The sequence below is a fragment of the Stomoxys calcitrans genome, chromosome 2, assembly GCF_963082655.1.
Source record: "Stomoxys calcitrans chromosome 2, idStoCalc2.1, whole genome shotgun sequence".
Lineage (NCBI taxonomy): Eukaryota > Metazoa > Arthropoda > Insecta > Diptera > Muscidae > Stomoxys > Stomoxys calcitrans.
The window spans coordinates 46,769,654-46,791,057 of NC_081553.1; the positions used below are offsets into that span (position 1 = coordinate 46,769,654).

At 40.5% G+C, this 21,404-nt stretch overlaps 1 protein-coding gene across 1 annotated transcript; it reads right to left on the reverse strand.

Annotated features, from left to right (window-relative positions):
• Positions 1–6,563: 6,563 nt before the first annotated feature.
• Positions 6,564–8,170, reverse strand: LOC106089265 (peroxiredoxin-2). Its single transcript, XM_013255082.2, has 4 exons — positions 8,003–8,170; positions 7,766–7,838; positions 7,540–7,681; positions 6,564–7,150 (listed from the first exon to the last, which is right to left on the reverse strand). Exons 1-4 carry the CDS (start codon positions 8,033–8,035, stop codon positions 6,688–6,690), a joined length of 711 nt encoding a protein of 236 aa, XP_013110536.2. The 5' UTR covers positions 8,036–8,170; the 3' UTR covers positions 6,564–6,687.
• Positions 8,171–21,404: the final 13,234 nt, after the last annotated feature.

A 21,404-nucleotide genomic window follows, 5' to 3' on the forward strand; every position in this document is an offset into this window, starting at 1 on the left:
GGTGGATAAATTGTGGATCCCTTACATATATATAAGGGAGAAAGTGGCACAAGGCACTCCACAGGGTGGGCATTACATTGCCACTACTTTGGGTGACCACCATAAATAAGCTATTACGGATGGTGACTGAGGAGGGATGTCAACCCGTCTATGCTGACGATGTTAGAATACTTCTAAGAGTAAAGATCCGAACGAGCTATGCAGAAGGGCCGAAAGGGTCTTGTCTATGGAATATGACTGGGCTAGACCCAGAGGTCTCAATGTTAACCCAGAGAAGACTGAAATATGCCTGTTCACGAGAAAGACGAAGGTGGGCCAAATTAAAGCATCACATTTCCTCAATAAGACGATTTCGATATCTGCAAATTGCAAATTTTGCCCATGAACATTCCACTAAGGAACAGGGGCAAACTTCTCACATTTCAATGAGTGCAGTCCGATTCAAGTTTAAGCTCAATGATAAGGGGCCTCCCTTTTATAGCCGAGTCTGAACGGGGTGCCGCAGTGCGACACCTCTTTGGAGAGAAGTTTTACATGGCATAGTACCTCACAAATGTTGGCAGCATTAGGAGGGGAAAACCACCGCTGAAAATTTTTCTGATGGTCTCGCCAGGATTCGAACCCAGGCGCTAAGCGTCATAGGCGGACATGCTAACCTCTGTGCTACGGTGGCCTCGATATCTGACAAGGTCACATACTTAAGTGCGATCTTGGACAGGAAACTGAATTAGAAGTGTCACATTCAGGAGCTGACTGAGAGGGCTCATAGATTTTCGGCACTATGTAGACGGGCCGTAGGCTCCAAATGGGGCCTGAATCCGAGGATAGTCCACTGGCTCTACAGTAGCGTGATTAGACCAATATTTACTTACTCCTCAGTAGTTTGGTGGGCTGCTATGGAGAAAAAGTGCAACATAAGGACCATACAACAGGTTCAGAGATCATGTTGTCTTGGCATAGGCGGAGCGATGAGAACCACGCCCACTAGGGCACTGGAGACTATTCTAGATATATGACCCATTGACATGCAGATTAAGTGTGAGGCAGCCACTGCGGCTATGAGACTTAAGACGATGAATGGATAAAGAATGGGAGCAGCTCATGCCATCGCGGTATAATCGAGGTGACGATAGGAAACCTGGAAGAAAGGGAAGAGGTTTCCGATCGGATACCTGAGACGAACTTTAGAAGTCGAGTGCGAGGCACTGCTGCCATCGGCATAGTCTTGGATTGACGGAATCCTAATATTGCCATCTGGAAGATTATGTTACACGGATGGATCAAAGCTAGAGGACAAAGTGGGACTGGGAGTCTACATTGAGAACCCAGGGACTGAGATATGTTTTAGACTGCCTGACCATCATACGGTCCTGCAGGCGGAGATTCGGGCGATCAGGGAAAGCGTGAGGTGGTGTGGTGCTATCGCGAGGACGTTGAGTGTGAACATCTTTACCGACAGTAAAATTGCCTATGGGCAATAACAACAGTCTTGCAGTGTAAGAAGGAGATTAACGCCTTCTCTGAGGATGGCAAAATCCGTCTTGTTTGGGTGCCGGGCCATAACGGAGTAAGGGGAAATAAAAGGGCAGACGATTTGGTGGTGGAGGCCAGAGGACTGCCGTCAATAAACTTGGTTAACCTAAAGTCTTTCCGGTCGACGCAGTCCGAGTTAAGAGAGTGTTGCATGCGAATGCGCCTAAAAGGGAAATGAAAGTGAAATACCTGAATTACCCACCCATCGAAAATAGGTCGGTTGCTTTCTATTTTTAAGCCGGTTTAAACCGCGGACCATGGAGAGTGTTATAGGGTGAATTCTCGCCTTCTCCAAAGACTCTTGAGGCGCTCCTTTTGCCTGGCTGGAGTTTATCGCTAGCACCACAATCACTACACATATAAGCCGCGGTCTCTATGGTAAAACACCCCATGAACTATCCTCATGGTCCTTGAACAATCAATCACACCACAATTTTAATGACGTCAAGAAGTGAATTAACTGTGCTGTCGATAATCACACGTTGTAGAGCTCAGAAACTCGATGTCGAAACTCGGTAGAGGTAAACGGAGAGTTTCCCAGCTCTCCCCCGATCCTGTTTAACCTCTACCTGTATAAGCTTTCTCCACCCCCTGCTGGCGTGGAAATGATCTCATTTGCGGATGATTGCTCTGTCATGGCGAGAGGCAATGATAGCCGTGAGCCGCCACGCTGTGGGCACCACACAAGCTGGAACATTGTGGACCGACCTGTGTGGTGTTCATTGCTGTCACGAGAAGTTTAGCTGCGAGCTACTGGGCGCCTCCACAGGTTGCGAATAGTGGAATGCTCCATACGGAGTAGCTGCATAGGCAGTCGCGGACAATCAGCGCTATAGAGCGGAGAGTCTCAGTGAGTGGTCGGGCGGCACTGGCCCTTGCACAAATACTATGATACTCGATATGATGAGGCGAGTTATTGGCGCTTTTAAATAGCCAATGGTCAACTTGTTCCGCGGCGATGGGTCCTTTGGACCGGAACGAGCTTGCTACAGGAGCTTGACGAAACTACAACTACAACATGTTCGACCCAGATCCCTATGGACGCACCCCATCTTAGTCGCAGAGTTTCTGGGTCTTGACACTCCACAGAATCAAGCAGACGAAAGATAGAACACAACAAACTGCTGCGACAACAACAACAACATGTTCGAAAATGGGACTCTTATCGAACTTAACCTGACTATGGGTGGGAAAGGTATCTATACTCAGATTCAGCTAAATTTCTTAATTTTAAAAGGCTGAATTTCTTAATTTTAAATTTTTAGAATCCTGGCGTTGAGAATCATAGGACAAAATAACTTCGGCCCCAAGGATACCACCAACGTAATACAGACGTTTTTTTGTCCATAGGCAGGTTAATTTTGAACACAGGATATACCAGAGAATATTTTGATATATATATCTTCACTGTAAAGCGATCTGCCAATTCGATTTATCTAGAGCGCGGAAGAAGCCTTTTCCAACTGGCACTCAATGCCAACGAAGATCAAGTCTTGATCATCTCGACATCCTGAGGCAATCTAGATGGACGGACATGGGCCCCTCTGTCGAACGCGTAAAGCCAGCCGCTTAAAACTTTGCAAAGATACTTAATACTGATGTCCCGATTTGACTTCTAGAGCACCTGGAAGCCGAAATTTTTTTCCTATTTGGCTGAAATTTTGTAATGTTATGACTTCTAATAGCTGTGCCATGTACGGTTCAAATCGGTTTATAACCTGATATAGCTTCCATATAAGCCGATCTCCCGATTTGATTTCTTGAGCCCCTGGAAGCCGCAATTTTTTCCGATTTGGCTGAAATTTTGTAATGTTATGACTTCAATTAACTGTGCCAAGTACTTCTCAAATCGGTTTATAACCTGATATAGCTTCTATATATACCGATCTCCCGATTTGTCTTCTTGAGCCCCTTGAAGCCGCAATTTTTGTTTGATTTGGATCGAATTTTACACATAGTGTTCTGATATGACTCTCAACAATTGTGCCAAGTACGGTCCAAATCGGTCTATAAGCAGATATAGCTATTGCAACCGAACTTAAACCCTGTAGTCTGTAAACTCAGCTCAAATATTTTTGCTTACAAGGAAAGCCAAGAATATTATTGACGTTGATTGACCATTTTTTTAAATGTAAAGTTTTACATATTTATAGTAATTTGAGTTTAACAAACAAAAGTGCCGACTACTGGTACATGCCGAACTTATGAGCACTTACCCTATGTCGAAGTGTTGCAAGAAATTTACTCCATTCGGCCATGAACGCGTTGATTGTCTTCCTAAGAGAAAGATCCACTAAATACAGCACAATTTAAAGTAATTTTTGCATTTAGATTTACATAACTAAGAAGTATTTATTTTTATTCACTGCCGCCGACTAAATTTTTCTATTTGTTTTGATTCTAATTCGCTTTTTGATGCTGGCAACGCTGTATAAAATGGTAGCAAATTTCGATCGAAACGAGTAAATCCCATGGCAGCCGGTTGTGCGCAACAGATTGGCCCGATGAAGTGCTCCATCGGTAAGGACTGCCGCAACAACATCAATCCGATTGCAGCCGGTTGTACTTACCGGATTGACCCGATGGAGTTCTTCATCAGCAAGGGCGCCGATGAAGAACTCCATCCTCATCCGCCTCAGTGTATAACACATTGCTACAACAACAACACGGTAGCCGATGGGGTGAATAGATGCCGGGTAAATGTGGTCCTAGGAGAACGACTGCATCCCATTGCACCTGAAGAAATTGACTTTCACCGGCAAACCAGTGTAGTTCTGGCTCAATTACGATCTGGCAGATAAGCCGCCTCATTTATACAGAGAAAGGATTGATGCCAACCTGCAGAATGTATGTTCCGATTGTGACCAGGGACTACACGACACAAGTCACCTGTTTAAATGTCCAGCAAGAACTACTCGTCTCAGACCCAGATCCCCCTGGACGCACTCCATCTTAGTCGTAGAGTTCCTGGATCTGGATAATCAACAGAATCAAGTAGACGAAAGATAGAACACAACACACTAATACAACAACAACTAGACGAATGAGGTCATAGACGTGTTCGATGCAATTGTAACTGGATAATGGTGTTGGTTCACTCCTGCAGGGCTCTTAACCCCAGGTGAATATAATGAGTTTACCAACGCCCTCATATATGATTGAAGCCACCATGAGTACCAATTTGATCCCACGTTGGTTGGACGTTATCTCTCCCTTGGTTAGGAGCGGAGCACCATTTAAAACTCCTTCCTATCTATGGGTCATGACATCCGGTTGATTACATGCATCGAAATGCCCTTCCTGCAATTTTAGGCCTAAACCACTGCCACCACGTTGCCCCCAACTGTGGCCTCACCATATTCTGGCTGGAACCGAAGTTCCAGTGGCTCCAGTTGAACTCCAAACTGTTCCGGACTGATCAACTAGTGGGATGATGCAAGCACCATGCCGTAGCAACACCACAAACAGAAGCAGCAGAAAACAAGCGGGATAACCCAAAATGACTCAGTACAAGATCGTGCCAAAACAGGAATGCCTGGGTGTCTGGAAAGTTAAACACATAAAAATTCTGGTGATTACCCACTACTACACTATGCTTTAAGGCAAGTAACAATAAAAACGTCCTCAAATCTTTGGCCGACTATACATGGGCGATTGGCCGACCGGTCTGGGACATCATTAATGCATTAATTAATTAAGCATCCACTCGCTTTTACTCCAAGTGTGGAACATCTCCCCGACCAAGGAAGTGGTACTTGCAAACGAACGAGGTGATATTCGCTGCTCTAATTTGAATTTGTAGATAGAGCACTTGAAGCATTATAGGCGCCAGTATCGGTAAGCTATGTTCTACTGTTAAATCATTTTCAAACCTCTAAAAGCGGATGACAGGACCTCAGTCACTTTTGTCGACGTAACAGTGACTGATGGGCGCCCCGGTAGCCGAGTTGGTAGCGTGTTTAGATTACCAGTGCAGGGGTCGTGGGTTCGATTCCCTCCAAAAGCCTTGGTCTGTCGCTACTGTGGTGTCACAATAGTTTTAAGTCTATTGTCACAATAGTTTTAAGTCTATTGTGTCTATGTAAGTGAGTCTGTAAAGGACTGCCACTCTTACCTAACCTAACCTAACAGTGACTGATACGAGAAAATGTGCCCGGTTATTAAGAAGGAGAGGTTACGGATAAGTATTTGTGCAAAAGCCGGTGCCACTCGGCCTCTCACTGAGACTCTCCGCACGATACCGCTGATTGTCCGCGACTGCCGTTGCAGCTACTCCGTATGGAGCATTCCACTATCCGCAACCTGTGCCCGGTAGTTTGCAGCTAAGTTTCTCATGACAGCAATAAACAACACAAAGAGGTTGGACCTCAATGTTCCAGCCTCTGTGGTGCTCACAGCTATCCCGTGCCGAGGCGACATTTGTCAGGTTCTTTGCCGTTTAAAAACTTCTGCCCAAAGAGATGTCGCACTACGTGACGCCGTTCGGACTCGCTAGGCCGAGGCCGAGGAGGCCCCTTATTGAATCAGACAACACTCATTGATATGTGAGAAGTTTGCCCCTGTTGCTTAATTGAATTTTCATGGGAAAATTTGCATTTTTTTGTTGTTGTTGTAGCAGTGTGTGTATACTGAGGCGGCAGTTTTTGCCGATGAAGAACTTCGTCGGGTCAATCCGGTATGTACAACCGGCTGCCATGGGATTGTGAATCTCTTTGTTATCACCCTAAGCTAAGGTTTGACGAGTTCTGAGGCCGTCGATTTCGTTATCGCTGGTTGGAACACAGGTGGGCTAAATTACGGCTAACTGGCAACGATTTCTGACTTCGGCAAAACAATTCTCAATGCATGCCACTTCATGTGAAGCCACAAATAGCTTAGTTTTCCAATTGAGTTTTTTTTTTATGTGACAACAGTTAGTATTCCTCTATCTCCTTCCCCATTCAATCAAAATGCTCATCTTTTTTAACAGTAAATACTCATCATGTCTTCTTTATTAGTTTTCGAAGGGTTTATCATCAATTCAACATCAATACAGTAGAAAAATTAGAATCGAATTTTATTCAAAAACAAAATAGGTAAGGAAAAATATACCTTTAGGGTAGTTGGTCGCATTGACTTCTTGGAAGCAGCTTCCTTACTTGCTTGGTCTGTTCCTTAACCATGCTTGTTGAAGTAATCTTTGGATTGTTCGACATCAGGCTTAATAGTATCTGGATTCGATTCAGGATTCCAATTGGCAGGACATACTTCACCATGCTTTTCCACAAATTGGAATGCTTTGATTAGTCGCAAAACTTCATCAACAGAACGGCCGACGGGTAAATCGTTAATGGAATATTGACGTACAACACCATTGGGATCAATGATGAATGTGCCACGCAAGGATATGCCTTCGTTCTCCAATAACACACCGTAATCGGAACTGATCTTTTTGGTAATATCAGCAAGTAGGGGATATTTTAAACCACCCAAGCCGCCATTTTTACGATCCATATTGGACCAAACCAAATGAGAGAAATGCGAATCCACGGAGACACCTAAAACTTCAGCATTTAAATCTTTGAATTCTTTTATGCGATCACTAAATGCAATGATTTCTGTGGGACAAACAAAAGTGCTGAAAATAAAGGGAAAAATGAAAAGGTTAAATTGATGAGAAAAGGATAATCAAACTGCATTTTATGGGGAGCCAACGGAAATTTTTGGAAACAAAGATGTTAATATGGAAACGAATCATTAGCATAGTCAAGTCAATGGTTTGGGCGAGCTCTCAAGAGCACTTTTTAGGGCAAATCAAATACAGCTTTAAGATTTTGGTTCTGAACCTAAGTATAGTTGTTATTGTTGTAGCCACAAAGCTTCTTAGGTGCGAGGACCCTCTCTCTGGAAGAACTAGCCAAAGTATAGTTACATTTCTGTATGAATTTTTGGTTGTTACATTTGCTCATAGTCGTTCCGTGGCTGATCCCCATAAAATACACTTTGTTCATAATGTTGATAACTTACAAATCCAAGGGATAGAAGAATAAAACTAAATATTTGCCCGCGAAATCGGACAATTGCACATCTTTAAAGTCATTGCCATGAACGGCAATGCCTTTGAAATCTGGAGCCGGTTGTTGAACTTTGACTGCCAGCAAAGGGGAACCTAAAATAAGACACAAAGGAAAACAAATTTAATCTCCATGCGCTCTATGTTCTTATCTTTTCACTCATAACAAATAAAACTTACTTTGATGTAGCAGGCGTCTGAAGACAGCACTCGAATTGTTATGTTTGGTCAATTGTCTGCCCACCTGAGGAAGCTAACGAAATTCATATAATTCAGTAATTATTTATTAAACTATTAACAATTACGTAATTGCAAGCAAAATATCGGATGGGTTTCATTGAAGGGACCCCAAAAGGCAATTGACACCAACACGCCACATTGAGTGTGCAACATATTTTTCACTTAGCATATACTTACAGATTTTAATAAGGTCTTAGCTAAAAATGACATGATGCTTTGGTGCTTCGACGGATGGTTGTCTCTCAATACACGGAACTACCTTTGATGAACAAACCAATAACCCCGAGTCGAATAAATATCAATAGGTTGATGGGCCGGCTCTCTACAATAGTTTTGCAATAACAACAACATGAAACTACCATTGCTTTGATTAAGGGGGGTCCACACATTGAAGTTTATCGTTTGAAACCGATAACAAGTTATCGATATATGGGAAATATGAGAGCAGTCCTGTCAATACTAATTGGGAAGAGGATAGACGTTAACTTATACCGTTAAACTCAAAATTTAAAAGAAAATTATGAAAACTTCATGAAATTTGCATTGGAAATTGGCATTTTCATTAAATTTTGGCAAGATTCATGGAAAATTGAAATTTTCATAGAAAATTGAAATTTTCATAGAAAATTGAAATTTTCATAGAAAATTGAAATTTTTATAGAATATTGAAATTTTCATAGAAAATTTAAATTTTCATAGAAAATTGAAATTTTCATAGAAAATTGAAATTTTCATAGAAAATTGAAATTTTCATAGAAAATTGAAATTTTCATAGAATTTTCATAGAAAATTGAAATTTTCATAGAATTTTCATAGAAAATTGAAATTTTCATAGAAAATTGAAATTTTCATAGAAAATTGAAATTTTCATAGAAAATTGAAATTATCATAGAAAATTGAAATTTTCATAGAAAATTGAAATTTTCATAGAAAATTGAAATTTTCATAGAAAATTGAAATTTTCATAGAAAAATTGAAATTTTCATAGAAAATTGAAATTTTCATAGAAAATTGAAATTTTCATAGAAAATTGAAATTTTCATAGAAAATTGAAATTTTCATAGAAAATTGAAATTTTCATAGAAAATTGAAATTTTCATAGAAAATTGAAATTTTCATAGAAAATTGAAATTTTCATAGAAAATTGAAATTTTCATAGAAAATTGAAATTTTCATAGAAAATTGAAATTTTCATAGAAAATTGAAATTTTCATAGAAAATTGAAATTTTCATAGAAAATTGAAATTTTCATAGAAAATTGAAATTTTCATAGAAAATTGAAATTTTCATAGAAAATTGAAATTTTCATAGAAAATTGAAATTTTCATAGAAAATTGAAATTTTCATAGAAAATTGAAATTTTCATAGAAAATTGAAATTTTCATAGAAAATTGAAATTTTCATAGAAAATTGAAATTTTCATAGAAAATTGAAATTTTCATAGAAAATTGAAATTTTCATAGAAAATTGAAATTTTCATAGAAAATTGAAATTTTCATAGAAAATTGAAATTTTCATAGAAAATTAAAATTTTCATAGAAAATTAAAATTTTCATAGAAAATTGAAATTTTCATAGAAAATTGAAATTTTCATAGAAAATTTAAATATTCATAGAAAATTTAAATTTTCATTTTTCCTCCTTTCCCTATCTTCACATGCATCAAACAACTTTCATTTGGGGTGTCTTTGATATAGGGTTTGATTTTTCCCCATAAATTTAGGCCAAGCTGTTCAAATTGTTAAGAGTCTCCATTTGGCCTCTAATTATACAACATTTTGGGCTGGAGCAGAGAAAGCACTTTACTTAAAGGCAATTAGACAATTCCCTTGTTTGCGATTATGAGCCATTTTTCATGCAGACATTTATTCATTGGTACGTTCTTTTGCCAGTTTTTCCCTTTGGTTGGGTCCTGTTTGCCGACGGTGTTAGTGGTGGGTGGTCGGTGTGGATGGTTGGTTGGCTTACATCCATTTTGTGGCCTAGACTTTTGTACTTTTTCTCCAAACGCTCGTTCGAAATTAACATTCGCTTATGAACGCACTTAATGATGCCAAAAGTTTTGTTTGTTGTATGTTTTGGCATTTTCTTTTTTTGGGGGGAAACGGAGGAGAAAATGCCGAAACATAATGGCTGAAATTTACATAAATTAGGCGCCATTGTAGAGTATTGGTTCCATAGGTTGGGAGGTCGAGTCATGTGAAATGCAAAGGTTGAATGGCTTAAAAGGCATTGCCAATTTTGCTATGAAGCAATTTGACAGACTAATAACGAGCATGTTCCTTAACAACCTTTGAATATTTAAATCAAAGTCCAGGAAAAGCCAAAGTTTCGATCTTGGCATTATTTAAGACTTTTGAAAGATGGCTTTATTATCTAAAAACTGGTGAAAAATGGCAGCCAGAGGGACCCGAAAAGTACCCTCAGCTGTAAGAGTTTCTTTCAGTCAGACATTCGGGGTTCTAAGTACTGTAGAATGAGAAGGCCGCCATAGCTCAGAGGTTAGCATGTGCCTGAAAAGGTTCCAGACACGGAAAGTGGTGCCCACCCATAACCTGCGTATTATTCATGCATTGACACAAAGGGCCCCTATCTGTTTTCAATATCTTCTCATCATCACAAACCATGCCAAATAAACTTAAGATCGCCTTTCGCAGTGCCAGGGTGACCTGATGTTGCAAATGAAAATGATCTGTGGGGACTTTTATCAGCAGCTTCCTCAGCATCAGTATGAGTACCATACAGTTCCGTAAAAACTTGGCTACTGGGTTTTGGCTCACCCTGTAAATTACAGCATTAACCCACGCTCCATATGCGCGGTCATCGCAGAAGGTGTCTAACCAGCCAAGGAGTTCAAACAATGGGTGGATCACTAAACCTGTAGCATGATACACGCATCAGCGATTTATTCCTGGCTAGCTCGGCAATTGCCTAATTGGGCCGAGTTCTCAGCCAATCCTGATAGCATTTCTCATGGCCCAAAGATGCTGTTTGCATTTTCTAACAAGTCTCGTTTTCATATGACCTGACGCCAGAGTCTTCAACACCGTTTGACTGTCTACGTATAATGTGAAAGTCCAACCGAAATCGCGTCCAGGACCCTTAGGTTAGGTTAGGTTGAAAAGAGGGGGCAGATATTAATACGCCCCATGCCACTAGGGTCATACACCTGAGCCAGTAATCGGCTTATTATGAGCTCTAAATTCAAAAAAAAGTAACCTCGAAAAAGAAAATCTAAGTTAGGAATTCCGTTCTACTTACAAAATCCTTAATTGTTTTCCACGCCACTACCCTAAGTAGATTCATGTCTGGTATAGTGTCCCCACCTTAGTCCCGGTATCTGGTAGACGCGAAAGCCGGGCAATGATATAGGAAATGTTCCAACGACTCATCATTTTCCCCGCATGCCCTACACATGCTATCACTTGCTGTACCGTTTTCACATAAGTGAACTCGTAGGGCGCCCCGGTAGCCGAGTTGGTAGCGTGCTTGGATTACCAGTGCAGGGGTCGTGGGTTCGATTCCCGCCACAAGACTTGGTCTGTCGCTACTGTGGTATCACAATGGACTTAAAATTGTCTAAGTGAGTCTGTAAAGAACTGTCACTCTTACCTAACCTAACCTAACGCTCGTAGTCTTAATTGTCCCATCATGATACCAATGGCTATACTGACTCCTTCTTACTTCTTTTCGGTAATAGCCTCTTCTTCTCACGATTTGTATCCCCTTATGCGATTTTCGCCGTCCTACAAACTGTTTCGCTGTTCCACAGTGTTGCATGCGCATTTGTAGCCCACACCCTTAACTCGGACTGCGTCGACCCGAAAGGCTTTGGGTTAGCCAAGTTTATTGACGACAGTCCTCTGGCCTTAACCGCCAAATCATCTGCCCTTTCATTCCGTCTTACTCCGTTATGGCCCGGCACTCAAACGATGCAGATTTTGCCATCCTCAGAGAAGGCGTTAATCTCCTTCTCTGTTCCTGACCTTACCGTCCTGGTTCTTATTGCCCTTGTGGCAATTTTACTGTCCGTAAAAATATTCACACTCGACGTTATCGCGTTAGCACCGCACCACTTCACGCATTCCGTGATCGCCCGGATCTCCGCCTGCAGGACCGTATTATGGTCAGGCAGTCTAAAACAGATCTTAGTCCTTGGGTTCTGAGTGTAGACCCCCAGGCCCACTCTTTCCTCTAGCTTTGATCCATCCATTGACATGATCTTCCAGATGGCAATACTAGGGTTCCGTCAATCCAAGACTGTGCCGCAGCAGCACACTGTGTGGTAGCAGTGCCTCGCACTCGACCTCAATGTTCATCTTAGGTATCCAATCGGAAACCTCTTCCCTTCTATCCAGGTTTCCTATCGTCGCCTTGATTATACCGAGATGGTATGAGCTGCTCCCATCCTCAATCCATTCAACCATCGCCTTAAGTCTAATAGACGCAGTAGCAGTCTCACACTTAATCTGTATGTCAATGGGTCGGATATCAGTGCCCTAGTGGGCGTGGTCCTCATCGCTCCGCCTATGCCAAGACGACATGTTCTCTGAACCTGCGTCTACAAGACGCTAGCCCTATTCATAGGAAATCCTAGAAGACTTTTCCCCCGCTGTACCATCTTCGACCAATTCATGTTTGAAGGGGTTTCTGGGCTAGATGGAGTAGGTTCAGCCTGATCACTTTTTTCACAAAATTGAAGCGTATCCAATCTTCGTGGAATGGCAGGTTTACAACTCATTCAATCTCAGGAGAGACTAAAGATATTAGGTAGAGTATGGAATTTAGACCTTCTTCAAGGCGATCATGCTCGCTTTCGGGATAAGCACTGCTGCGGTAACCTGTACCTTCTCAATCATTTTGTGAAGACCACACACAGTCAGCTAGAATCTGTTGCCAGATCGGACATATAGACCGATTTGGACCGCACTTGGCACAGATATTGGAAGTCATAACAGAATACTATCTGCGAAATTTTACGAAATCGGATAAAAATAGCGGCTTCCAGGGGTTTAAGAAGTCAAATCGGGAGATGGGTTTATATGGGAGCTATATCAGGTTATTGACCGATTTGCACTGTACTTAGCACAGTTTTTGAAACTCATTACGGAACACCATGTGCAAAGTTTCAGCTAAATCGGATGAAAATTGAGGCTTCCAGGGCCTCAAGAAGTCAAATCGGGAGATCGGTTTATATGGGAGCTATATCAGGTTATAGACCTATTTGAACCATATTCAGCACGTTGTAAGAAGTCATAAAAGAATACTATAAGCAAAATTTTAGCCAATTTGAAAAAAAATTGTGGCTTCCAGGGGCTCAAGACGTCAAATCGAGAGATCGGTTTATATGGGAGCTATATCAGGTTATTGACCGATTTGCACCGTACTTAGCACAGTTGTTGGAAGTCAAAGCAGAACACTATGTGCAAAATTTCAGCCAAATCGGATGAAAATTGAAGATTGCAGCGACTCAAGAAGTCAACTCGGGAGATCGATTTATACGGGAGCTATATCTGGTTATAGACCTATTTGAGCCGTATTCAGTACTGTTGTTGGAAGTCATAAAAGAATACTATCTGCAGAATTTTAGCCAAATTGAACAATAATTATGGTTTCCAGGGGCTCAAGAAGTCAAGTCGGGAGATCGGTTTCTATGGGAGCTATATCAGGTTATGGACCTATTTAAACCGTACTCGGAACGGAACGGTTGTTGGAAGTCATAACAGAACACTATCTGGAAAATTTGAGCCAAATCGGACAAAAATTGCCGCTACCAGGGGCTGAAGAAATGAAATCGGGAGATCGGTTCATAAGGGAGCTGTATTCAAATCTGAATCTATATGGCCCATTTGCAATCCCCAAAAACCTACATCAATAGAAAGCATCTGTGCAAAATTTCAAGCGACTTGCTTTACGCGTTCGACCCCTATCGTGATTTCGACAGACGAACGGACATGGCTAGATCAACTTTTCTGGAGGGTGCTCAGCTCCAGAGGCCTTTCTACACTTATAGCTGCCATATAGACCGATATACCGGTTTAGGTTCTTAAGCCCGTAACAGACGCATTTATTATCCAATTTCGATGAAATTAGACACAGTGAGTTGTTTTAAGCCTCCCGACATCCGACTAAAATATGGTTAAGATCGAACCATATTTATTGTAGATATAGCCGATCTGCTGATTTAGGGTCTTAAGCCCATTAAATCCGCAATTATTATCTAATTTCGATGGAATTTGAAACAGTGAGTTTTTTTAAGCCTTCCATCATCACACCTAAATATGTTCCAGATCGGACAATATTTAGATATAGCTGCCATATAGACCGATCTGCCGATAGAGGGCAGATCCATAAAAGCCGCAATTATTATCCAATTTCGATAAAATATGAAATGGTGAGTTATTTTAAGCCTCCCGAAATCCGACGCAATTATGGTTCAGATGGGACTATATTTAGATAAAGTTGTCATATAGACCGATCTACCGATTAAGAGTCTTAAGACCATAAAATCTGCATTTATTACCCGTTTTTGCTAGAAGTTGACACAATGACTTGTATTAAGCCTGCCGTCATCCGACCAGCATATTGCCCAGATCAGACTATATTTAGATAAATCTGTCATGTAGACCGATCTTCCAATGTTAGGTCTTAATCCCCTAAAAAGCGAATTTGTTGTGACTTGTTTTAGAGTTTTCGGGACCTGAATCAAATATGATCAAAACCAGCGCTCAATTGCATATTTCTACGAATGTGTTAGGGGAGTTGTTATAAAAGAGGATGGTTAATTTATCTATGGTGGTAGGTATCCAAAGTTTAGCACTGACGAACTTTTCAATTTTTTTTCTTGTTTTCTATTCCACTATGGGTCCTTAGGCTAGGTAATTTTGTAAGACAGTAGATGCTCTAACGAGAAATACGCTTTTTGGTTCACGCAGGTTACACTGAAAAGATCATGTGAAATAGGAAGATATCGAAACTTACTGCCTGTCCCGCTAAGTTTTTTTCACTGAGAATGAGCGGTTTTCGTTCGCTCTTATGTCAAAATCAGCTGATTTCATTAAGGACAAACAGATGTTTGAGAGTGACACGAGTCACTCAGTTAGTGTTATAATTTACTTTGTTTCGCCATGATATTATAGATTCTCTGTTTTAGGCGCAGATTCGTTACTCATTGTCCTAAGAATGTCGTGACCGTCAACCGTTCCAAGAGAGTACTTACAAAACTAGCAAACAGTGGTTATCTCCTCATTATCCATTGGCTTTGACATGAGCCAAAAAATAACAACGGAATTACTGTAATAGCTCAGGGATTTCAAATCATTTGTTGCATTTTGCCATCCTCCAGGACGTTGAAGGACCAATAGATAGAGAGATTTCGAACAAATTCCACCTTTTTGGTTTGTTTTGTTTTCGTTGGCCCAAAATATTTACACGCAATTTGGCGTTGTTTGTTTGTTTAAAGTTTTGCAAAAATCATTGTTACAAATACGCCTAAATATGCAAAATCTAAGCACCTTTATGCATTCATCGAAGCCTCGTTCCACATGCCTGCTTTGTTGGCTGTATTAACATTTAAGCATTCTCCACTCACTACTGTGAAACAATGGTGGTTTTGTCTTCTCTTTTGTGTGTGCTCAAGAATGGCAATATCTATTTTAACTTCGCTATTTTGTTGGATGGTTGCAGCGAAAGGTAATGCCTCTTACGAAGACAATGGCGTATGAAGTGGTGATGGGCAGCATTATCGTTACCACCATCTTTTTATACCCTCCACCATAGGATGGGGGTATACTAATTTCATCATTCTGTTTGTAACTCCTCGAAATATTCGTCTCAGACCCCAAAAAGTATATATATTCTTGATCGTCATGACATTTTATGTCGATCTAGCCATGTCCACCCGTCCGTCCGTCTGTCTTATTATACCCTCCACCATAGGAGGGGGTATACTAATTTCGTCATTCTGTTTGTAACACCTCAAAATATGCGTCTAAGACCCCATAAAGTATATATATTCTTGATCGTCATGTTATTTTAAGTCGATCAAGCCATGTCCGTCCGTCCGTCTGTCCATCTGTCCGTCCGTCCATCTGTCCGTCCGTCCATCTATCCGTCCGTCCATCTGTCTGTCCGTCCATCTGTCCGTCCGTCCATCTGTCTGTCCGTCCATCTGTCCGTCCGTCCATCTGTCCGTCCGTTCATCTGTCCGTCCGTCCTTCTGACCATCGAAAGCACGCTAATTTTCTTAGGAGTAAAGCTAGCCGCTTGAAATTTTGCAAAAATACTTCGTATTAGTGTAGGTCGGTTGGTATTGTAAATGGGCCAAATCGGTCCACGTTTTGATATAGCTGCCATATAAACCGATCTTGGGTCTTGACTTCTTGAGTTTCTAGAGGCCGCAATTCTCTTCCGATTTAACTGAAATTTTGCACGTAGTGTTTTGGTATTGCTTCCAAAAACTCTGCTAAGTATGATTCAAATCGGTTCATAATCTGGCATAGCTACAATATAAACCGATCTCGGGTCTTGACTTCTTGAGCCTCTAGAGGGCGCAATTCTCGTCCGATTTGACTTAAATTTTGCACGTGCTATTTTGGCATCACTTCCAACAACTGCGCTAATTATGGTTCAAATCGGTCCATATTTTGATATAGCTGCCATATAAACCGATCTTGGGTCTTGACTTCTTGAGCCTCTAGAGGGCGCAATTCTCTTCCGATTTAACTGAAATTTTGCAGAAAGTGTTTTAGTATAACTTCCAACAACTGTGCTAAGTATGATTCAAATCGGTTCATAATCTGGTATAGCTGACATATATACCGATCTTGGATCTTGACTTCTTGGGCCAATAAAGCACGCAATTCTCATCCGATTTGTCTGAAATTTTGCATGATTTGTTTTGTTATAACTTCCAAAAACTGTGTGTAAAGTATGGCGTAAATCGGCATAGAACCTGATATAGCTGCCATATTAACCGATCTGGGGTCTTGACTTCTTTAGCGTCTAGAGGGCGCAATTCTCATCCGATTTGGCTGAAATTTTGTAGAACAGCTTCTCTCATGTCCTTCAACATACGTGTCTAACCTATCTTCCGATTTTGCTTCTTGAGCCCCTACAAGGTCAATTCTTATCCGAATGAACTTAAATATTACACAATGACTTCTATAATGTTCAGCATTCATTTATGGTCCGAATCGGACTATAACTTGATGTAGGCATGGTTTCATGATTTGTTTGGTGTACGCGCATGGTCGTTGTAGTTAGAAGTATCCTAAACTCCGATTGAAAGCATTAACAGGATTGGCCTACTGTTCGTTGGATATTTATGCAAATCTGTAATGCTGTTCTTTAAACCTGCTTTGGGATTGAGAGGAGACTAAACTTACCATTATGTTTAACAACAAAACACCGCCTCAAACTAAATCTTAGCGATAAGGGATCTCCCCTTTATTGGCGATTCCGAACGGTGTACCGCAGAGAGTTACCACTTATTATAGAAGTTTTAGACGGCTCACAATACCTCACAAATGACGCCAGCACTAGGTGGGGATAACCACCACTGAAAATTTCTTCTAATGTTCCCACAAGGATTTGAGCCTAAGCTTTCAGCGTCATAGGTGCGCATGCAAACCTTTGTGCTACCGTGGCCTTCGCAAACCGTTTGACTTTTTTATCGCAAATCATCAAGCAGTTTGGGAACTTCTTTTTTCCAAATGTATGACTCCCCGAACAGAAATTGTCATGCAGTTTGGGGACCTGTATAATGTAGCACATTTTGGGGACATGCTTGTGTAAATTTTTAAATTCTTGGTCATTATACAGTTTGGGGACTTGTACAATATATCATAGCAGATTTTGAGGAATTGTTTGTGTAGACTTTTTGACACACAAATGGTAAATGAACATGAAGTTTGACCGCTTGTTATAGTAGATTTTCAAGGCATGTTGGTTTCAATTTTTGACTAACTCAAATATCATAATACAGTTTGGGGACGTGTATATCGTAGCAGATTTGGGAACTTGTTTGTTCAAACTTTTTGATCGAAAATCGTCTAAAAGCTTGGGGCTTTTATATTGTTGCAGATTTTGGGGACTTGCTGGTGCAAAACCGACACTCAGCTTGGGGGCCTCTATAATCCAAAATCATAAAACAGTTTGGGGACTTGTATATCATAGCAAAGTTTGGGAACTAGATTTTCATAGCTTTTTGACTTTCTGATAGAAAATTGTCTTGCAGTATGACTTATTTATCGAATATCACCACGCAGTTTGGGGACTTGTAGATTGTAGCACATTTTGGGGACTTTTTGTTTCTGATCGAATATGATCATACAGTTTGGAGACTTATATGGAGCAGCATATTTTGGTGTCTTGTTTCTTCCAAATTGATGACATCCCCAACAAAAACTGTCATGCATGCAGGTCCCAAACCTTTATATTGTAGCAGATTTTGTGGACTTCTTTGTGTATAATCGTGAATTATTGCTCATCATATAGTTTGGGAACTTGCTTATTCAAATGTTTGATCGAAAATTTTCCAGCAGCTTCTCCAGGGGCCTCTAAATTGTAGCAGATTTTGGGATTTTTTGTCAACCTGACCAATAACCGTTTTAGAGACTTGTTAATGCAAACTTTTGTACTCCTTAATGAAAATCATAATACAGTTTGGAGACTTGTATATGATAGCAAATTTTGGGAACTTGATTTTTATAGCTTTTTGTTTTTCTGATAGAAAATTGTCTTGCAGTTTCACTTCTTTATCGAAAATCATCATGCAGTTTAGGGATTTGTATATTGTAGCAGATTTTGGGGATTTTTTTGTTTCTGATCGAATAACATCATACAGTGTGAAGACTTGTATATGGAAGCCTATTTTAGGAACTTCCATTCAAATTTATGACATCCTGAACAAAAATTGTCATGCAGTTTGGGGACCTGTATAATGTAACAGATTTTGGGGACTTGTTTTTGATCATCACACAGTTTGGGGACTTGTATATCATAGTCGATTTTGAGAACTTGTTTGTGCAAACTTTTTGACGCAGATAGATTTTGTAGGCATGTTGGTTTGAAATTTTAAACCCATCGAATATCATAATACAGTTTGGGGCCTTGTATTTCATAGCAGATTTGGGACTTGTTTGTTTAAACTTTTTGATAGAAAATCGTCAAGCAACTTGGGGGCAGATTTTAGGGACTTGTTAGGGCAAACTCATTGTCTACCTGATCAAAAATCGTCATTCAGCTTGGGAGCCTATATAATGTAGCAGATTTTGGAGACAGTTTTGAGACTTGTATATCATAGCAAATTTCGGGAATTACATTTAAAAATTTTTGACTATCTGATTAAAAATTGTCTAGCAGTTTGGGGACTGGAATATGCTTGCACTTTTTGTACCCACCAACGAAGGATGGTTGTATATTCATTTTGTCATTCCGTTTGTAACACATCGAAATATCCATTTCCGACCCTATAAAGTATATATATTCTTGATCAGCATGTAAGACGATCTAGCAATGTCCGTCTGTCTGTTGAAATCACCCTACAGTCTTTAAAAATAGATATATTGAGCTGAAACTTTGTACAGATTCTTTTTTTGTCCAAAAGCAGGTTAAGATCGAACATGGGCATTATCGGACTATATCTTGATATAGCCCCCATATAGACTGATCCGACGATTTAGGGCCTTAGGCCTATAAAAGGAGCATTTATTATCCGATTTTGCCAAAATTTGGGACAGTGCGTTAGGCCCCTTGACATCTTTTAGGAATTTGGCTCAGATCGGTTCAGATTTGGATATAGTTGCCATATAGACCAATCTCTCGGTTTAAGGTCTTGCGCCCATAAAAGGCGCAGTTATTGTCCGATTTTGTCAAAATTTGGGACTGTGAGTTGTTTTAGGCCCTTCGACATCCTTCTTCAATTCAGGCCAGATCGGTCCAGATTTGGATATAGCTGTCATATAGACCGAACTTTTGATTTTAGGTCTTGTTCCCATAAAAGGTGCATTTATTGTCCGATTTCGCCGAAATTTGGGAGAGTAATTTGTGTTAGGCCCTGGACCGATCCGTCCAGATTTGGATATAGGTCCTATATGAACCGATCTCTCGATTTGAGGTCTTGTTCCCATAAAAGGTGCATTTCTTATCCGATTTTGCCGAAATTTTGGGACAGTGAGTTGTGTTAGTCCAGTCGACATCCTCTTTCAATTTGGCCCCGACCGGTCCAGATTTGGATATAGCTGCCATATTGACCGACATTTTGATTTAAGGTTTTGGATCCATAACATTTTTTTTGCGCATTTTTTGTCCTATTTTGCAAAAATTTGGGACAGTGAGTTGTGTTAGGCCCTTCAACATCCTTCTTCAATTTAGTCGAGATCGGTCCAGATTTGGATATAGATATACCATATAGGCTCGATCTCTCGATTTAAGGTTTTGAGCCTATAAGAGGCGCATTTATTGTCCGATTTCGCCGAAATTTGGGACAGTGTGACGTGTTAGGCCCTTCGACATCCCTTTTCAATTTGACCAAGATCTATCCAGATTTGAATATAGCTGTCATATAGACCGATATCTCGATATAAGGTTTTGGGCCTATAAAAGGCGCATTTATTGCCCGATTTCGCTGAAATTTGGAACAGTGAGTTGTTTTAGGCCCTTCGACATCCTTCTACAATTTGGCCCAGATCGGTTCAGGTTTGGATATAGCTGCCATATAGACCAATCTCTTGATTTAAGGTTTTGGGCCTATAAAAGTCGCATTTTTTGTCCGATTTCGCCGAAATTTGGGAGAGTAATTTGTGTTAGGCTCTTTGACATCCCTCTTCAATTTGGCCCAGATCGGTTCCGGTTTGGATATAACTGCCATATAGACCGATCTCTCGAAATTTGGGACAGTGAATTGTGTTAGGCTCTTTGACAAGTTGGCTCAGATCGGTCCAGATTTGGATATAGCTGCCATAAAGTCTTGGCCCCATAAAAGGCACATTTATAATCTGATTTCGCTGAAATTTGACACAGTGACTTATGTTAGGCTTTTCGACATCCGTGTCGTATATGGTTCCGATCGGTCTATATTTGTATACGGCTACCAAAATATTCTGTTCTACAAAATTGAACAATGACTTGTACTTATTAGACCACGCAATGTCCGTATTTAACTAGGTTTAAATCGGACCATATTTCGATATAGCTGCTATGGGGGCATACATTTTGCATTTTTCACCGGTTTATGACGAAAGGTGGTGGCCGCTTGAAATTTTGCACAAAATCCTTCTTAGTAGTGTAGGTTGGTTGGGATTGTTAATGGGCCATATCGGTCCATGTTTTGATATAGCTGCCATATAAACCGATCTTGGGTCTTGACTTCTTGAGCCTCTAGAGGGCGCAATTCTTATCCGATTGGAATGAAATTTTGCACGACGTGTTTTGTTATGATATCCAACAACTGTGCCCGGTATGATTCAAATCTAGAGGGCGCAATTCCTATCCGATATGGCTGAAATTTTGCAAGACGTGTTTTATTCTTACTTTCAACAACAGTGTCAAATAAGGTTAAAATCGGTTCATAACCTGAT

What these genes read in the sequence shown, in the direction of transcription:
- LOC106089265 (XM_013255082.2), bottom strand. Translation starts at nt 8,035, where the DNA reads ATGTCATTTTTAGCTAAGACCTTATTAAAATCT. An exon ending in CTAAGACCTTATTAAAATCT is followed by an intron (nt 7,839 to 8,002) that starts GTAAGTATATGC and finishes GAATTTCGTTAG; the next exon opens with CTTCCTCAGGTGGGCAGACA. An exon ending in TTCTTCTATCCCTTGGATTT is followed by an intron (nt 7,151 to 7,539) that starts GTAAGTTATCAA and finishes CTTTATTTTCAG; the next exon opens with CACTTTTGTTTGTCCCACAG.